The following is a 19204-nucleotide window of genomic DNA, read 5'->3' on the forward strand; positions in this document are numbered from 1 at the left end:
AATAATATTAAAAACAATATCAATAATAAATGCTAATGATGGAAATGATGATAATATTTTGCGATTGCGGAAACAGTAATATCAATAATAACAGTAGTAATAATAATAATAATAATAATAATATAATAATGATAAAATGACAATAGAAATAGTAGTAATGAAATAATTACACATAAACTAACACATACCACACCTCTCCTAGGTTCTGTGTCAGTGTTTTTCTTTTCTTTCCTCCTTCTCATTCACAGTACAGTTACTATTTGTATGTATGCCTAAGCTGAGGTGTTGCATTAAAAGAAGGGTGTGGTGCATTAGGGCTGTCACTTTTAGTTCGAAAATCGATTGCACAATCGATCTGACCAACCAAAAAAAGTTTCGAAAATGAAAATAGGGAATCGATTTTAACCAAATATGTACACTATTAATTTTAAAAGAATTAAACAATTAAAAAATATATATATGTAACAAAACTCACAAATAAGCAGAGAAAGAAAGTAAATAATTAATTAAGTGAGTTAGGTATGTGTTCGGTGTTAGGTATACAGAAAATATAATAGCATTTATTCGCCTCTGATGTTGTGTTGTGTTCAAACGAGAATAGAGCGTCTGGCGCTGGCGCAATGCAAATGATGGAGGGTCTCATGTTTAATGGGAGATTCCAGTTATGATTTCAATGTTAAGTCAATGCAAAGGCGCGTTTACTGACAGGGACCGGCTTTTGTGGTGGAAAATTGGCAGTAATACCCCCACCTTGCGCAGCTGTACCTGAGTGTCCCTGGGACATCAGTGCGGTCGGAGCGTGTCTTCTCAACAGCTGGACATACAGTGAATAAAAAAACGCTCTGCTCTGGACCCCAAAAATGTTGATCGACTTGTTTTCCTGTCCAATAAATTTGTAATGGTGTTACGTTCAATAAAAAAAAAACACACATGGCCTTTTATTAAGTAAATTTAAAGTTTTGTTTTTTTGTACATTTGTTTTTTGTTTTTTTTATCATTTTTTTGAATTGTCTTGGAGATTTTTGAATTGCCTAAATCATAAATGCAGCCGGGTTGAAGCCTTCAGTGATGTTTTTCTTTTGTTATGGCAGCCGTCCCCTCTGCACATATATTTTTTGCTGTTTGCTGTTTGTTATTCTGTACGAAACTTCATGCCAATAAATAAAAATATTGCTGACTTGTGCGTCTCCAGCGCTCTTTATGTTCGTGCGTTATTTGACGTTGAAAAAAGAAATGTCTTTTTTTTTAGACATGGAAAATCGATTTTACAATCGATTCAATGAACACTTATGTCTTAAAAATCGAAAATGATTTTTTCACAAAAGTGACAGCCCTATGGTGCATTAAAATTAGCATTTGGTGCATTAAAACCATGTGTGGTATATTTTAGGTGTAGATTTGATTTGATTACATTTATATAAATATATATGCCATATTTTCTGGACTATGGCATGTCCTGCGACTTATAGTCAGGTGCGACTTATTCATCAAAATTAATTTGACATGAACTAAGAGAAATGAACTAAGAGAAAACATTACCGTCTCCAGCCACGAGAGGGTGCTCTATGCTGCTCAGTGCTCCTGTAGTCTACACTGAAGACGTAGAGCCCTCTCTCGTGGCTGTAGATGGTAATGTTTTCTCTTGGTTCTTGGTTCTAAATAAATGCGACTTATATGTTTTTTTCCTCATCATGACGTATTTTTGGACTGATGTGACTTATACTCAGGTGCGACTTGTAGTCCGAAAAATACGGTAGGTGCGACTTGTAGTCCGAATATATATATATATATATATATATATATATATATATATATATATATATATATATATATATATACATATATGTAATTATTATTATTATTATTATTATTGTTAAAGATATTCATACATCCTTATATCAAGCAAAATATCATTCCATCAACATCATTATTACTGCTCAATGTTTCTATTATACTGATAATGTTAATAATAACAATAATGTCAATAATAATCAAATAATCAAAATAATAATAATGAAAATACTACTAATAAATTACTGATAATATTACTAATACCTTGTGTATATATGTATAATAATAAATAAATGTATAATTAATTATGATGAGTGTGTCAAATTTGTAATAGTTGAATGAGGTCTGATCTGGACTGTTGTGGTTATAACATTTCTGCAATCTATATAGCCTACTAGTCAACCATTTTTTTTTTAACAGTAAGATTTTTAATGTTTTTTAAAGAAGTCTCTTCTGTTCACCAAGCCTGCATTTATTTGATCCAAAGTAAAGCAAAAGCAGTAATATTTTGAAATATTTATACTATATAAAATATAGTTTAAATGTCATTTATCCCTGTGATCAAAGGTGAATTTTCAGCATCATTCTTCCAGTCTGCAGTGTCACATTAATCAGAAATCATTCTTAATATGCTAATATTTAAAACAGATGAGTATTTTTTTTCAGCATTCTTTGATAAATAGAAGGATCCACAGATCAGCATTTATGTGAAATAAAAATAGAGCCCTAAAAAATATATATATTTACATTACATTTACATTTAGTCATTTAGCAGACGCTTTTATCCAAAGCGACTTACAAATGAGGACAATGGAAGCAATCAAAAACAACAAAAGAGCAATGATATATAAGTGTTATAACAAGTCTCAGTTAGCCTAAACACAGTATACGTAGCAAGGGCTTTTAAATAATATAATAAATAAAAAAAGAAAACAGATAGAATAGAAAAAGAATAGAGCAAGCTAGTGATAGAGGTCTTTTTTATAATTGTATAATAAATGAAAATAAAAATAGATAGGATACAAAAAGATTAGAAAGGCAGTTACAGTTTTTTTTTTTTTTTTTTTTTTTACTAGAATTAGAATAGTGAGTGAAAAGGTTAGAGGGTCAAATAAAGATGGAAGAGGATGTGTTTTAAGCCGATTCTTGAAGATGGCTAAGGACTCAGCTGCTCGGATTGAGTTGGGCAGGTCATTCCACCAGGAGGGAACATTTAATTTAAAAGTCCGTAAAAGTGACTTTGTGCTTCTTTGGGATGGCACAATCAAGCGATGTTCACTTGCAGAACGCAAGCTTCTAGAGGGCACATAAGTCTGAAGTAATGAATTTAGGTAAAGGGGTGCAGAGCCAGTGGTGGTTTTGTATGCAAACATCAATGCCTTGAATTTTATGCGAGCAGCTATTGGTAGCCAGTGCAAATTGATAAATAGAGGTGTGACGTGTATTCTTTTCGGCTCATTAAAAATTAATCTTGCTGCCGCGTTTTGGATTAATTGTAAAGGCTTGATAGAACTGGCTGGAAGACCTGCCAAGAGAGCGTTGCAATAGTCTAGCCTGGACAGAACAAGAGCTTGAACAAGGAGTTGTGCAGCATGTTCGGAAAGAAAGGGCCTGATCTTCTTAATGTTGAATAAAGCTAAATCTGCAGGAACGGACAGTTTTAGCAATGTGGTCTGAGAAAGTTAGCTGATCATCAATCATAACTCCAAGGTTTCTGGCTGTTTTTGAAGGAGTTATGGTTGATGTGCCTAACTTGATGGTGAAATTGTGATGAAACGATGGGTTTGCTGGAACCACAAGCAGTTCTGTCTTGGCAAGGTTGAGTTGAAGGTGATGGTCCTTCATCCAGCAAGAAATGTCTGATAGACAAGCTGAGATGCGAGCAGCTACCGATGGATCATCAGGATGGAATGAGAGGTGGAGTTGAGTGTCATCAGCATAGCAATGGTATGAAAAGCCATGTTTCTGAATGACAGAACCTAATGATGCCATGTAGACAGAGAAGAGAAGTGGTCCAAGAACTGAGCCCTGAGGCACCCCAGTAGTTAGATGTTGCGACTTGGACACCTCACCTCTCCAAGATACTTTGAAGGACCTATCTGATAGGTAAGACTCAAACCACTGGAGTGCGGTTCCTGAGATGCCCTTTGTCAGTAGGGTTGACAGGAGGATCTGGTGATTAACCGTGTCAAAAGTAGCAGATAGATCAAGCAAGATAAGTATTGAAGATTTGGATTCCGCTCTTGCCAGTCTTAGGGCTTCAAACAACTGAGAGCAAGGCAGTCTCAGTTGAATGTCCACTTCTGAAGCCAGATTGGTTGCTGTCAAGGAGGTTGTTCTGCGTGAGAAAAGTAGAGACTTGGTTGAATACAGCTCGTTCAAGTGTTTTTGCAATGAAAGGAAGAAGGGAAACTGGTCTGTAGTTCTCTAAAAGAGATGGGTTGAGGGTGGGTTTCTTAAATAGTGGAGTTATACGAGCCTGTCTAAATGATGAGGGGAAAAACACCTGTATGAAGGGATGTGTTAATGATGTGAGTAAGTGCAGGTACAACTGCAGGAGAAATGGGCTTGGAAGGAGATGAGATGAAATAGGATCAAGTGGACAAGTAGTAGGATGATTAGAAAGGATGAGTTTGGAGACTTCTGCCTCAGAGAGTGAAGAGAAGGATGTGAATAAGTGTATGTTTGTTTGTGAGATGTGCTTGATGGATTGTGGTGTGGAAAATTGTGCACTGATGTTTGTAATTTTATTAATGAAAAACGTGGCAAAGTCGTCAGCTATTAGAGATGAAGCAGGAGGGGGGGGAGGAGGAGGACAAAGGAGTGAGGAAAATGTTTTAAAAAGCATGCGAGAGTTAGACTAATTGTTAATTTTGTTATGGTAGTAAGTCTTTTAGCAGTGGAGACATTAGCAGAAAAGGAAGAGAGGAGTGACTGATACACATTAAGGTCAGTAGTATTTTTGGATTTGCGCCACAACCTTTCAGCAGCTCTAAGCTTAGAACGGTGTTCGCGTAGAACATCAGATAACCAAGGGGCTGAAGGGGTGGTACGGGCTGGCCTGGAAGACAAGGGGCAAACAGTGTCTAAACAAGATGTAAGAGTGGAGCAGAAAGTATCAGTAGCACTGTTAGCATCAAAAGATGCTAACAGTTTAGGGGGAAGGAAGCGAAGATGAAACCATTGCAGATAGCTGGGAGGGTGAGAGTGAGCGTAGGTTACGTCGAAAGATGACATGTGGAGGGGTAAATGATGTGTCAGGAACCATGTTGAGGTTAAGAGTGAGGAGGAAGTGATCTGAGGTGTGCAGTGGAGTAACCAGTACATGATCAGTGGAGCAGTGTCGTGTGTAAATAAGGTCCAGTTGGTTGCCTGATTTGTGAGTAGCAGTAGTTGACACTCGGTTGAGATCAAAAGAGGCAAGCAGAGTGTGGAAGTCAGCAGATAGAGGTTTATCTAGGTGGATGTTGAAATCTCCAAGCATAACTAGGGGAGTACCATCCTCAGGAAAGGTTGAGAGCAGCACATCTAATTCATCCGAAAATGTTACCTAGTGGTCCTGGGGGTCGATAGACAACTACAAAATGTATTTTTAGAGGGTAGGTAACAGTAACGGAATGAGATTCAAAGGAACTGTTGATACCCAAAGATGGTAAAGAATTAAATTTCCAATCATTAGAGATGAGCAGACCAGTACCTCCACCTCTTCCAGTCAAACCGGGGGGAGTGGGAAAATGAGAAATTATTGGAGAGGGCTGCAGGTGTAGCAGTGTCCTCTGGTTTGATCCAGGTCTCTGTCAGGGCCATGATATGTAACTTTGAATGACTTATAATAGAAGTAATGAAATCGGCTTTGTTTACAGCAGACTGGCAATTCCAGAGACCAATAGAAATGAAATCGGCTTTGTTTACAGCAGACTGGCAATTCCGTGCAGGTTGTTAGGATTGCGCTGCCTACATTGTGTGATGCGTGGTTTGCGAGTGGTAGTGATAGTAGGGATCTGGAAACACATAGTAAGTATATATATATATATATATATATATATATATATATATATATATATTATATATATATATATATATATATATATATATTTTTTTTTTTTTTATATAAATTATAGAAATTAATACTTTTATTTAGCAAGGATTCTTTAACTTGATCAAAAGTGATGATAAAGACATCATTTTACAAGAGATATCTATTTCAGACACATACTGCTCTTCTGAACTGTCTATTCATCAAAGAATCCTGAAAAAATTCTACTCCGCTGATTTCCACATTATCATAATAAGAGTTTTTTTTTTTTTTTTTAGCAGCAAATCAGTATATCAGAATTATTTCTGAAGGATCGTGTGACTGGAGTGGTGATGCAAAAAAAAATTCATCTTTGAAATCTCAATAAATATTTTTTTTAAAATATATTCAAATAGAAAACCGCTATTTTAAATAGGCTAGTAAAAATATTTCAAAATTTCACTGATTTGAAGTACTTGGATCAAATAAATGCAGGCTTGGTGAACAGAAGAGACTTCTTTAAAAAAACTTTAACAAGCTTGCCGTTAAAAGACTTTTGCTGGTAGTGTATACTATAGGCAACTTTAATTTTTCTTTAATTTCTAGCTTTTAATTGGCTTAGACATATATAACTGCTGGACAATAACAATTAATAATGATTTGTTTATATACTACAACACTTTTTATCACGTAATGCAGAATAGTTTCTATACTGTAATAAATACTATGTCAATTAGCACTGCATTGTTCATGTACTTTATTTATCACCTCACGTCCCCCGCGTAATCTACGCCCCTGGGGGGAATAATGGAATGCGGCACCCCGGAGGCAGTGACGTCTTTCCAAAAGTGTTTAATGGGTGGGCAGTGCCATGTGGCGTGGATATATGTGTCCCGACAGTTTTGAGCAGTGTGAGCAAATTTTTGAAGTAATCCCATTTTAGACAGCCTTTCCCCAGTGTAGTGTGTTCTATGAAGTGTCTTATACTGTATGAGCTGAAGATTGGTGTTTTTAGTCTTGGAATAAATATTTTTACAAATTTGAGTCCAGAAGTCGGTACCATGAGCAATCCAAAGGTCTTCTTCCTATTTGATTGTTGTTAAAGTTACGGTTTTATTTGGACTAGTTATAATCTTGTATATTTTGGAAAGTAATTTTTTTGGGGAGGATTATTTAACTAAATCTCCTAATGTGGAAGGAAGGTGAAGATTGATGGTTCTATTATATGATTATGATATATGATTTTGGATAAAACAGCTGATTTGAGTTACAGATAATTCAAGAATTGATTGCTCCCGATACAGTTCTCCTGGACTAAGTAGGGAAATTGAACAAAGTTATTAGACTGAAAAATGGGATTGATTTGTGTGATGCCCTTTTCTGCCCATTTATGGAAATTTAGTGTTTTTTTTTTGTTGCTTGTGAAATTAGAGTTGTTCCAGAGTGGGGTGAATTTAGAATGGGGCCTGATTGGAGTTTGTGATTTGATGATATTTCCACCAGACTGTCAGAGCAGAGGTTATTGTAATTGCTTTGAAGCATGGGTGATGTTTAATGGATTGACTGAGAAATGGGATGTCTGATATGCGCTAGTTTTCGCAGAATGATTGTTCTATGTCTAGCCATATAATGTCTGACTGAGTGGGGTGAATCCATTTATATATGTATTGAAGTTGGTTGGCTAGTGAGTAAGGGTATAAATGTGGGGCTTCTAATCCCCCCAAAGATTTGGGTTTTTGTAAAGTGATACATTTTATACGTGGTGGTTTATTTTTCCAATAGAATCGAGTAATGATGGAGTCTAAAGATTTAAACCAATTGAGAGAATGTTGGGTTGGGATGAATGAGAATAAGTAGTTTATTTTTGGAAGTACTGTCATTTTGATTATCGCTATTCTGCCCTGGATGGAAAGTGGTAAGTTGTGCCAGCGGTCAAGGTCATCTTCAGTAAAGGAGTGAAGGAGTTTTCAGTAAAGTAGTGAAGTTGAGTCCAGTCAGCTCTGACAGCCTGGAGGAAACCTTAATGCCTAAATAAGTGATGTGGCCTGAGCATAGAGGAATGGTTGATACCTGGGCTACCACATCCCATTTGGTTGGTGGAAGAATTAAAGATTTATTCCAATTTATTGCTTAATCTGATACTGTAGAGTATAAATCAATGGTTTTAGTTATTTCTTGCAGAGATGATTGAGGATTTTGCAAAAATAGTAAAATGTCATCAGCATATTGTCACGGCAAGGATCCAATGAGACACGGAGATAGAACCAATTGCAGGTAAGTCGTTTATTTAGGGATAATCCAAAGGGGTAAACAGTCCAGGCAGGGGTCAAAACCAAACATAATCCAAACAACATAAATATGACACGATCACAAAGCAAGGCAAGACAAGGCAAGGCATGAGTAGACGGACATGAATAATACTTGACATTAAACAAGGACTCCGTAACACAGACTAAGACAGACTGGGTATAAATAGACAGAAGGATAATGAGGGAACAGGAGAAAGGTGGGGGACAATCAATTACACAACAAGGAGGAAGGTGACCAAATAAGGGAACAGGAAGTGATCTGGTGACAGACACCGTGAGAAAGGAGGACATCTAGTGGAACCCCAGGGAACAACAACCCAGACACTGTGACAGTACCCCCCCTCTACAGAGCGGCTCCCAGACGCTCCATGACAAGACACAACACAGAGACCAGGAGGGAGGCGGACAGGTGGAGGCTCAGGGGGAGGGACGGAGGGCCGGAAAAGAAAAATATGGGGAACAAACACCAGAAATGTAAACACAACACAGGGAGACCAGGAGGGAGGAGGACCGGAGGAGGTTCAGGGGGAGGGACGGAGGGCCAGACTAACTGAGGGGAACAGGGAGAAACATAACAGAAACCAAAAACACAAAACAGAAGTCCATGAAGGACATAATGTGGCGCCCACCAGGGCGGAGCAGAAGACCACCACAGCCATGTGGTCGAAGCCAGAGCCCTCCAGGGCGGAGCGGAAGACCACCACAACTGTGTGGTCAGGGCGCCCGGGCGGAACAGAGGGCCATCACACCCATGTGGTTAAGGCACCGGGCGGAACAGAGGGCCATCACACAGCGGAAGACCACCACTGCCATGTGGTCGAAGCCAGAGCCCTCCAGGGCGGAGCGGAAGACCACCACAACTGTGTGGTCAGGGCGGAAGCCCCCCAGGGCGGAGCGGAAGACCACCACATCTTTGTGGTCGAGGCCGGAGTCCACCAGGGCGGAGCAGAAGACCACCACAGCCATGTGGTCTGGGCGAGGGCCCCCCAGGTCATAGTAGTGGTTAACGACGGAGATGTGGTCAGGACGAGAGCCCCCCAAGGCGGAGCTGACCTCTGTGCGGCTGGACCAACGGGACTACGAAACTCCGGTAATCCCCTGGTGTCTTTACTGGACTCCAGAAGATCGGTGACTTGACCTGACTCTGGAGGGTCAGCGGTGACTAGCCCTGACTCTGGAGGGTCAGCGGTGACTAGCCCTCACTCTGGAGGGTCAGCGGTGACTAGCCCTGACTCAGGAGGGTCAGCGGTGACTAGCCTTGACTCCGGAAAGTCCACCGGAACCTGACTCGACTCTGGAGAGTCCACCGGAACCTGACTCGACTCCGGAGAGTCCACCGGAACCTGACTCGACTCCGGAGAGTCCACCGGAACCTGACTCGACTCCGGAGAGTCCGCAGGAACATGACTCGACTCTGGAGAGTTCGCAGGAACATGACTCGACTCTGAACTGTCTGTGGAAACCTGAGGCGCCTCGGCTTCGGGCACTGCCTCTGGAACGGCCTCGGACACTGCATCGGGAACGGCCTCGGGCACCGCCTCGGCATCGGACCCCACCTCGGCCTCCGGAACAGCATCGGGCACCGCCTCGGCCTCCGGAACAGCATCAGGCATCGCCTCGACCTCCGGAACAGCATCGGGCACCGCATCGGGAACAACCTCGGGCACCGCCTCGGGGACGGCAGCGGCCCACTCGGGAACGTCCTCCTGGACGGCAGCGGCCCACTCGGGAACTTCCCCCTGGACGGGACGGGAAGCGGGAAGCCCCCTGGACGGCAACGGCCCACTCAGGAACCTCCCCCTGGACGGTAGCGGCCCGCTCGGGAACGTCCCCCTGGACGGCAGCGGTCCGCTCGGGACCGTTCTTCAGGCTTTGAGGAACGGTAGAAGCCTGTCTCCTCATCCTCCGTCCTCTACGATGGTGAGTCAGTGGCACCTTGACTGGCGACTCAGACGCTGAGTCGGCCATCTTGTGCTGTGGCTCTAAGCTGGCGACCATCTTGGGTTGTGGCTCTGGACCGGTGGCCAATTTGGGTATTGGCGCTGGGTTAGTGGCCCTCTTGTGCTGTGGCACTGGGCTGACCGTTATCTTGTGCTGTGGTGCTGGATTGGCGGCCATCTTGGGTTGTGGTGCTGGCTCAGCAGCTTTGACGTGAACAGTCTTGGGAACCTCCAGGATCTGTGACAGCCTGGAGAAATACTCCAAGAATGAGTCAGCGGCCATCTTGGGCGTAGGCTCTGAGCTGGTGGCCATCTGGTACTGTGGTGTGAGGCTGGCCTCCATCTTGCCTCGTGGTGCGGGGTTGGTGGCCATGCACCGCAGCGGCGCTGGGTTGGCGGCCATCTTGTGCTGCGGTGCGGGGCTGGCGGCCATCTTGTGTTGTGGTACTGGGCTGGTGACCAGTTGGTGCTGTGGCGCTGGGCTGGCGGCCATCTTGTGCTGTGGCGCTGGGCTGGCGGCCATTTTGCTTCGTGGCGCTGGGTTGGCGTCCATTCTGCCTCTTGGCGCTGATCTAGCGGCCATCATGGGCAGTGGCGCCACCATGGCGGGCGTGTGCTTCCTCTCACCTCTCCGCTCGCCATGGTGAGACGGTGGCTCTGACCCATTCCACAGGAGCCCCGGGTCAAAGGGGGGCCATGGTTGAGAGCGATGCTGAATCTCCTCTCGGCCACTCCCTCCTCGGCGACCTCCCCTGGTCCCCCGGAAAATCACCAGGCGAGTTCCCTCAAAACCGCCTCTCTCCCGCTCTGTGGCTGGGGATGAGATATGGGCAGACATACCGCTGGTTCTCGTGTTGACGGAGTCCTTCTGTCACGGCAAGGATCCAATGAGACACGGAGATAGAACCAATTGCAGGTAAGTTGTTTATTTAGGGATAATCCAAAGGGGTAAACAGTCCAGGCAGGGGTCAAAACCAAACATAATCCAAACAACATAAATATGACACGATCACAAAGCAAGGCAAGAGTAGACGGACATGAATAATACTCGACATTAAACAAGGACTCTGTAACACAGACTAAGACAGACTGGGTATAAATAGACAGAAGGATAATGAGGGAACAGGAGAAAGGTGGGGGACAATCAATTACACAACAAGGAGGAAGGTGACCAAATAAGGGAACAGGAAGTGATCTGGTGACAGACACCGTGAGAAAGGAGGACATCTAGTGGAACCCCAGGGAACAACAACCCAGACACTGTGACACATATAAACTAATCTTATGTTGTGTTTGGGGTGTGTGGATTCCTCTGATGAGTGGGTTCTGACGGATGGCTGCTGCTAAGGGTTCAATGAAGATGGTGAATAAAGAAAAAGAGAGTGGGCATCCTTGCCTAGTCCCCCTGTGCAGTGTGAGGCTTTGTGATGTTAGTCCATTGGTGGTGACTGTGGCAGAAGGTGCTATGTATAAAATTTTAATCCAATTAATAAATGACTCCCCAAAGCCAATTTTTTGTAATGTGATGAATAAGAAGTCCCAACTGACTAAAGTTTTTTCTGCATCTTAAGTGACTATGGTGGTTTTTTCCTGTTGTAGTGATTAATAATGGATTAAATCGTATAGTCTGCGTGTGTTGTTGGATGCATGCCTACCTTTAATAAAACCAGTCTGATCTGGGTGGATTATGAATGGGATAATTTTTTCAATTCTATGTGCAAGAACTCTACTGATTATTTTGATGTCTACGTTGATGAGAGAAATAGGACGGTAGTTTTTGACGGAAGGGTTGGGTCTTTATTAGGTTTAGGGTGGTTTAAGTGAAATAGTGGCTGTGTTCATGTGCACTGGTAATCTTGAGTTTTCTTTTATTTCCGTTATTGCTCTGATGAATAATGGAGATAAAATGGACCAGAAGTGTTTACAGGACTTATAGGCAGAGAAGCCATCGGGTCCTGGTGCTTTATTTTTAGGCATTCGATTCAGGGCAATATGGAGTTCTTTTTCTATTTTCTTTTTTTGTCCAGTGCACTGATTTGTTCTGTGTTAATTTTTGGGAGTTGAATATTATAAAAAAATGAATTAATATCATCTTGTCTTGTGTTACTATCAGATGAATAGTTTAGCATAAAGGTTTCTAAATATTGTATTTATTTCTTGTGGAGAGTTGGTAGGCTTCCCTGCTGAGTCTTTAATAGTTACAATTGTTACTTTTTCTCTATTTCTTTTAATCTGATTGGCCAAATATTTACTGGATTTGTGGCTATATATTATTAGATTAAGTTTAAAGTCATGTCTTAAGTATGTGTCAAAAATAATTTTCCAGTATTGTTGAAAATGATGGTCTTGTGACATGCATACAAATTATACACCACCTATAAATGATTCAAAGCAATGTATTGATTAAAACTTACAACACACCGCACCAACCTACCAAACTAAACTCTAATTTTTTCTTTGAACTCTTCAGGCATGTTTTAAATACTACTGTCAATCGTGCTGGTATTGGCAGCATTCTCTGGACGTGTTGAGCAGCCATCAGCCTCTCATGCGCAACCAGAAGGGCCTGAACCCAAATAAACCCACCGCTGCCGGCGTGGGGAAGAGTCTGGACTGAGTTCACTGTTTTGGGGAAGGATTTTACCGTGAGACAAGAGAAACTCACTTGAGGAAGTCGTTTTATTGCGCTGCTATTGTTCATTAAGCTTCTATACACTCTAAAGGGTTCGTTGATGGTGACCCGTTTGCAGTTAACCAGACAGCCATGATCATGGAGATCTGATTTTAAGGGTTGTGTTTTAGATTTTGCATGCATAGGTGTGGTTATTTACAAACATTCAGATTGGACAAAATAAAGTGGTTGAGTATTATTTTTGTTAGAAAAAAAAAAACTCTCAAAAAAGAAACATTTAAGTTATCATTTAAGTATCCTCCGATTTCATTTATAAATTATTTTCATAAAAAAATGTTTTTATATCATCAAATAAAAACCAAATGCTACCCAAATTAGTTTTTTCCTGATAAAAACGAGAAATAATGACTATAATAGAGCTGTCAGTCCTCCTGCCAGCAGGAGTGTAGATAACATAAGCGGAGGTATGGCACAGTTTGAGCCCACCAGCTGCCCAAACACTACATTTCCCCTGATGGCTGCCACACGACCCACTGCAGTGAAAACCCCCAGATCTGATGAGCTAACAGAAACTGGAATTAATACAGTCATTCTTTCAATTCTCACAATTCTTCTGTTCACAAAGGCTGCATTTATTTGATCAAAAATACAGTGAAATTGTGATATTACACCTGAAAATTAGTTCTATTTGAATACATGTTTAAATGTAACTTATTCCAGGGATTCAAAACTGAATTTTCAATTTTTCAGCAATTTTCCTTTTGACCAGTAGTGTAAAATTATGTCTGTTTTGATTGTCTGACCTATCTGCATTTAAGATCAGTACCAATATAACTTTATTACAAATTAATATTGGGGTTCACCGTAGTTGTGTGGGGTAAAGTTCAGTTCCCAACACGTCTAGAGCGTTCCAGGAGATGACATAGACGCCGCTTAACACGCAAGACATGATCACACTCTGAGCTTTGGTCTTTACTACATAGATAATGAACACGCTCATGCAGAGAAAAATCTGCATCATTATTATAATAATAATTATAGCACTTTATTCTTGAATGTTTTGTTAAGTGTAGTAATTAAATATTTTGAGCTGTCATTCAAACACTGGAAGACAAAACCTTATGTACTAACAAAGCAGGATTTTCCCACCAATTCTGTCCATATACAGGATAGTGAAGATGTTTCCTGGCAAATTTGAAGCAGCTGTTATAAAACCCTCCACGTACACTATAAAAAACACATGAACACATTCAAACGACACGAAGCCTTGATAAAAAAAAAATACTTGAATATCATGACAACAAAATTCACTTCCTGATAACTAACAAATTTCACATTTTTTGTGCTTTTGCTGATGAGAAAAATATTGAGTGGTCTCATTCAGTCTGCTTTTAGTAACATTAACATGCAGTTTTGACTAGATCGCAGCTTTCATTTTCTGAGTTTTGGACTCGAGACACATTGGCGCGTGAATACCCTCCATCCTCGGTTCTCTTAAAAAGCTCCGGATACCACATCCATAACCCATAATACCTGCAGGAGAGGATTACAACATTGAACATACTTACTCATAATCTGAGTAATTTAATCATTTTTAAATTAAGTTAACCAATTATAACAGATTTAAATCTTAAAGGTACAAGTGGCAAAAACAACCTGTCGTGTTCAACCAATCAGAACATAGTTTATTTACATATTGATGTTATGATGTAGCAGCAAAGAAAAACAGCTTGTTTTATTCTAAGATTCGACTTAACTATGACTGACTTTGGTCTTAAAACCTTGACTAACCTTAACCTTGAATATTTTGCCTTTTATAATTTGTTAAGTACCCAAATGAAATGCAGAAAAATATGTAATATTTATATAATATGTAATATAATATAATCAGCAGAACAACTCTTCTGAAAACCAACGTTCCAACAAACAGCTGTTTCATGGGGTCCAGAGCCTGTAGAAGAACCAGCAGGGCCATAAAGAGCTGGGTAAGACTTCATGTTAGCATTAATAGCTTCTAAGAAAGCAGAAAAGAAGTGCGCTGAACCGGTTTGAGATGGTGGCTGAACTGCTGACATCTTGAGCCACTAGTGGGTCTGTTTTTTTACTTCATCATCTGATCTGATCACAAGACCTAGTACCTGTTTTATCAACTGACACACCAAAATAATGTAGTTTCCTTTATGAAAAGTGGGAAGGTTTGGCCTTTTAATGAAAAGCAAACATCACTAAGGTGATACGGATAGGAAATGGATTTGTGGCACATCTGTTGTTTAGTTTGAACATCGTCTGGAACACAGACAAAGCCTCTGCCTCACATCCGGCCTGTGGAAGAGAAACACATTGTGTAATAACGTGCCACCAAACATGCAGCCTGTAATGGACCTTAATACAGTACATAAATTCTAGAACTGTAACTTGTTCAGACACATGAAGTTGTAGAATTTACAGCCTATTAATTGAACTTTTATATCAGTCTCAAAAAAAAAGTAAAGTATCAGTCAGTACACACCTCCATTAGAAACTTGGGGCTCTCTGGCATGAACAGTCTGAAAATCAGTGCTGATGACAGACTGAGGACGGAGGACTACAAAAAGATGCCAACTCTGAAAATTCAACCAGCCCCAATGAGCATTCAAAGATGTTGTGGGAATCAGCAACCATGCCACACCTGGAAAAAACACAGAATGTGTATTCAAATCAATATTCATGCATCAATGTTTTGCACTTATGACAATAAATAAGTACAGCCTACTTATTACCTTATTATTTAGACTCTTCTTTCTAAATAGTAGCACATTACATATTTGTATCTTTTTTATATTCTGCTTTATGCATTGTTATTTTATTTATTTATACATCTTTTATATTTTCATTTATTAATGGATACATATTTGGTTATTTACTTTTGTCTTATGCAGTTTTTATGTTTATTTTGTATTTTATTTTATATTTGTATTCATATATATTCTTATCTTTTTTTATTATTTATACTTGAGTATAGATCTAGATCCTCAGGTTGTGTTCTTTACTGCTCATGTTTCAGAGGATGATGGTTTTACCTGCTGCTAAAATATTTCCAGCCACCCAGAAGGTGGCTAGAGTGCTGATCATTGCCCCCCTCCTCAAACGTGGCTGAAACTTCGAAAAATAGGAGAAGATGACAGGAATGGAGCCGCAGACCCTGAGAGTGAGACACAAGACACAAATGCATTCATGTGTTTCTACGTGTCAAGATTCTGTCTGTTTATTTTCTATCTAAACCTTCAGAATGTGTCTGTGGAGGTAAAAACTCTTTTGGCATGTCATTACCCTGAAGAACAGCAGGAGCAAAAAGAGCCAGAACCTCGTGGCTAAACTGGCCACTGCCCCAAATACGCCATTCACTGCCAGAGAAATTATCGGAACGTTCCACCTCCACCTTACTCTGCGATCAGCCAGATACCCCCAAACATAACCAACCAACATCATTCCTGTCAAAATAAGCAGCCGGTTGACACATTACGTCTTACTTAGCAGCATGATACTCAAATCACATGGTTATGTCAGCAGTTTGAATAACTGGGTCAGTTTTGTATTTCTTACGGAAAAAAAACTGAAAACTATGAGCATGAGTTTGCCGTTTTCAGACATGTGATAAGGCAACCAAAGTTCAACCAAATAGGGAACAAACTGCATTTTTGACCCGATTTACTTTTTTGATAAAAAGTTAGATTTTCCTCCTTTGACCTTTAAGCAAAAAGACCATTAGTTTTCACACAATGAATGAATTACAAATACCTAATTTTAAAAAAAATAACATGATTAGAAAATCAAATAAAAAAGAAAGCAGCACAGTTAATAACCAAGGAATATGCTGGTGGTAAGGAGCCCCATGTCGGCCAAGGTGAGATGGAGGTCACAGCGTGCCGTGGGCAAGAGGAACACACAGGATCTCCACCACATTGCTAGCGTTTGCCCACCCACAGACTACCAACAGCAACCAGTGGAAGAACCCGAACCCCACAGAAACATGAGGATCACTGACCACTGCATCTGGACATAAGAAACTACATTTAGGACAAATTATTCTCCATATGAAATACACAAAGGTAAAATAAAGATGATTTTTAACCTGCTTTCTCAACAGCCTCTTCATATGAAGGTTTCTTTCTGCTGGACGCCTGGTCAACTAATGGAAACATTATATATATACAGTACAGAACAAAAGTCTGGACACACCTTCTCATTCAAAGAGTTTTCTTTATTTTCATGACTATGAAATTTGTAGAGTCACACTGAAGGCATCAAAACTATGAATTAACACATGTGGAATTATATACATAACAAAAAAGTGTGAAAACTGAAAATATGTCATATTGTAGGTTCTTCAAAGCAGCCAGCTTTTGCTTTGATTACTGCTTTGCACACTCTTGGCATTCTCTTGATGAGCTTCAAGAGGTAGTCACCTGAAATGGTTTTCACTTCACAGGTGTGCCCTGTCAGGTTTAATAAGTGTGATCTTTTTGCCTTATAAATGGGGTTGGGACCATCAGTTGTGTTGTGCAGAAGTCACATGGATACACAGCTGATAGTCCTACTGAATAGATTGTTAGAATTTGTATTATGGCAAGAAAAAAGCAGCTAAGTACAGGAAAATGAGTAGCCATCATTACTTTAAGAAATGAAGGTCAGTCAGTCTGAAAAATTGGGAAAACTTTGAAAGTGTCCCCAAGTGCAGTCACAAAAACCATCAAGCACTACAAAGAAACTGGCTCACATGCGGACCACCCCAGGAAAGGAAGACCAAGAGTCACCTCTGCTGCGGAGGATAAGTTCATCCGAGTCACCAGCCTCAGAAATTGCAAGTTAACAGCTCTGGTTAACAGCAGCTCAGATTAGAGACCAGGTCAATGGAACACGGAGTTCTAGCAGCAGACACCTCTCTAGAACAACTTTTAAGAGGAGACTGTGTGAATCAGGCCTTCATGGTAGAATATCTGCTAGGAAACCACCGCTAAAGAAAGGCAACAAGCAGAAAAGACTTATTTGGGCTTAAGAACACAAGGAATGGACATTACACCAGTGGAAACCTGTGCTTTGGTCTGATGAGTCCAAATTTGAGATCTTTGGATCCAACTACCGTGTCTTTGTGCGACGCAGAAAAGGTGAACGGATGGACTCTACATGCCTGGTTCCCACCGTGAAGCATGGAGGAGGTGGTGTGATGGTGTGGGGGTGCTTTGCTGGTGACACTGTTGGGGATTTATTCAAAATTGAAGGCATACTGAACCAGCATCTTGCAGCGGCATGCTATTCCATCCGGTTTGCATTTCAAGGTTTGTACTACCTTTTGAAGCTCATCAAGAGAATGCCAAGAGTGTGCAAAGCAGTAATCAAAGCAAAAGGTGGCTACTTTGGAGAACCTAGAATGACATATTTTCAGTTGTTTCACACTTTTTTGTTATGTATATAATTCCACATGTGTTAATTCATAGTTTTGATGCCTTCAGTGTGAATCTACAATATTCATAGTCATGAAAATAAAGAAAACTCTTTGAATGAGAAGGTGTGTCCAAACTTTTGGTCTGTACTGTATATGTATATATTTGTGTATTTATATATAATATGCGCGTAATTTGCACTGGGGTTACGGGGGTCCTGACCCCCTCAAAAATCAGATCCAGCTAATATACCCCCCCCCCCCCAATATCATCACATCATTCAGATTAAAATAAATATGAAATATTCCGAATGCATACTTTTGTTCGTTTTCTTTATTAATTTCATTTGCCAGCAAGAAAGATAGTATCATATTTTAAATAATCTGTAATGTACCCCCATCCCCCGCACCTACTACTTGGTATTACCCAACCAGCTTTCTCTACCAAGTTTGTTCACTATTTTGCGCAGTCGCTGGGATGAATGGTTTGAGAAAGCTGACGGAAAGATGAAAAGGACGCTGAAAGGCAGCCAGACAACGATTTTTCATTGTTCGTCGACAACAGGCAAAAAAAATAATAATAACAATCCTGACCAAACGGAGGTACCCCTATTGCTAAGTTAGCTGTTAAGTTAGCTCTGCGTTTCTCAAAGTGTAGGGAATACAGACGTGACAAGTGAGGCGCGACAAACCGGTTTTGTGCCCATCTTTTTAATTCCTTTATTTTATTGACCATACACTCAGAACAAAACAAAGACACTTTTAAGTATCACGCCTTACTTACAGTTTTTTTCAATCGCTAACAAGCGCTTAACCATACTTCAGATACTTTTTCTAAACTCTTAACACAGACTCACACCTACAAAACACAATTGGCCAAATGGATCATTCTCTTCTCAAAAACACATTTTGTTAAATATATACTAAATCTTCATTTCAAAATAGAACACATCTTTCTCTGCACACACCAACTTTACCAAAACACTTGAAATCTGACTCAAAATTAAATTATTCTGTCAAAGAATAACACTTATTTTCACCTCACAAGGTACATGCAGTCAATCAAAGTACACCAGGTTTCAAAATACTGGCTATTGT

At 40.3% G+C, this 19204-nt stretch overlaps 1 protein-coding gene and 1 pseudogene across 3 annotated transcripts in view; one reads left to right on the forward strand and one right to left on the reverse strand.

Moving 5' to 3' along the window:
- LOC109076631 (cytoplasmic polyadenylation element-binding protein 1-like) overlaps window positions 1–13061 on the forward strand; it is a 78950-nt gene extending 65889 nt beyond the window's left edge. For all 3 annotated transcript variants that reach the window (XM_042754145.1, XM_042754148.1, XM_042754147.1), the window contains one exon: window positions 12526–13061. In XM_042754145.1, coding sequence (XP_042610079.1) covers window positions 12526–12672 — 147 coding nt within the window. In that variant the 3' untranslated portion in view covers window positions 12673–13061. The remainder of the gene's footprint in view (window positions 1–12525) is intronic.
- Window positions 13062–14196: 1135 nt separating this feature from the next.
- Window positions 14197–18027, reverse strand: LOC122143610 (annotated as a pseudogene).
- Between the last annotated feature and the right edge of the window lie 1177 nt (window positions 18028–19204).

The sequence above is a fragment of the Cyprinus carpio genome, unplaced genomic scaffold (assembly GCF_018340385.1).
Source record: "Cyprinus carpio isolate SPL01 unplaced genomic scaffold, ASM1834038v1 S000006462, whole genome shotgun sequence".
NCBI lineage: Eukaryota > Metazoa > Chordata > Actinopteri > Cypriniformes > Cyprinidae > Cyprinus > Cyprinus carpio.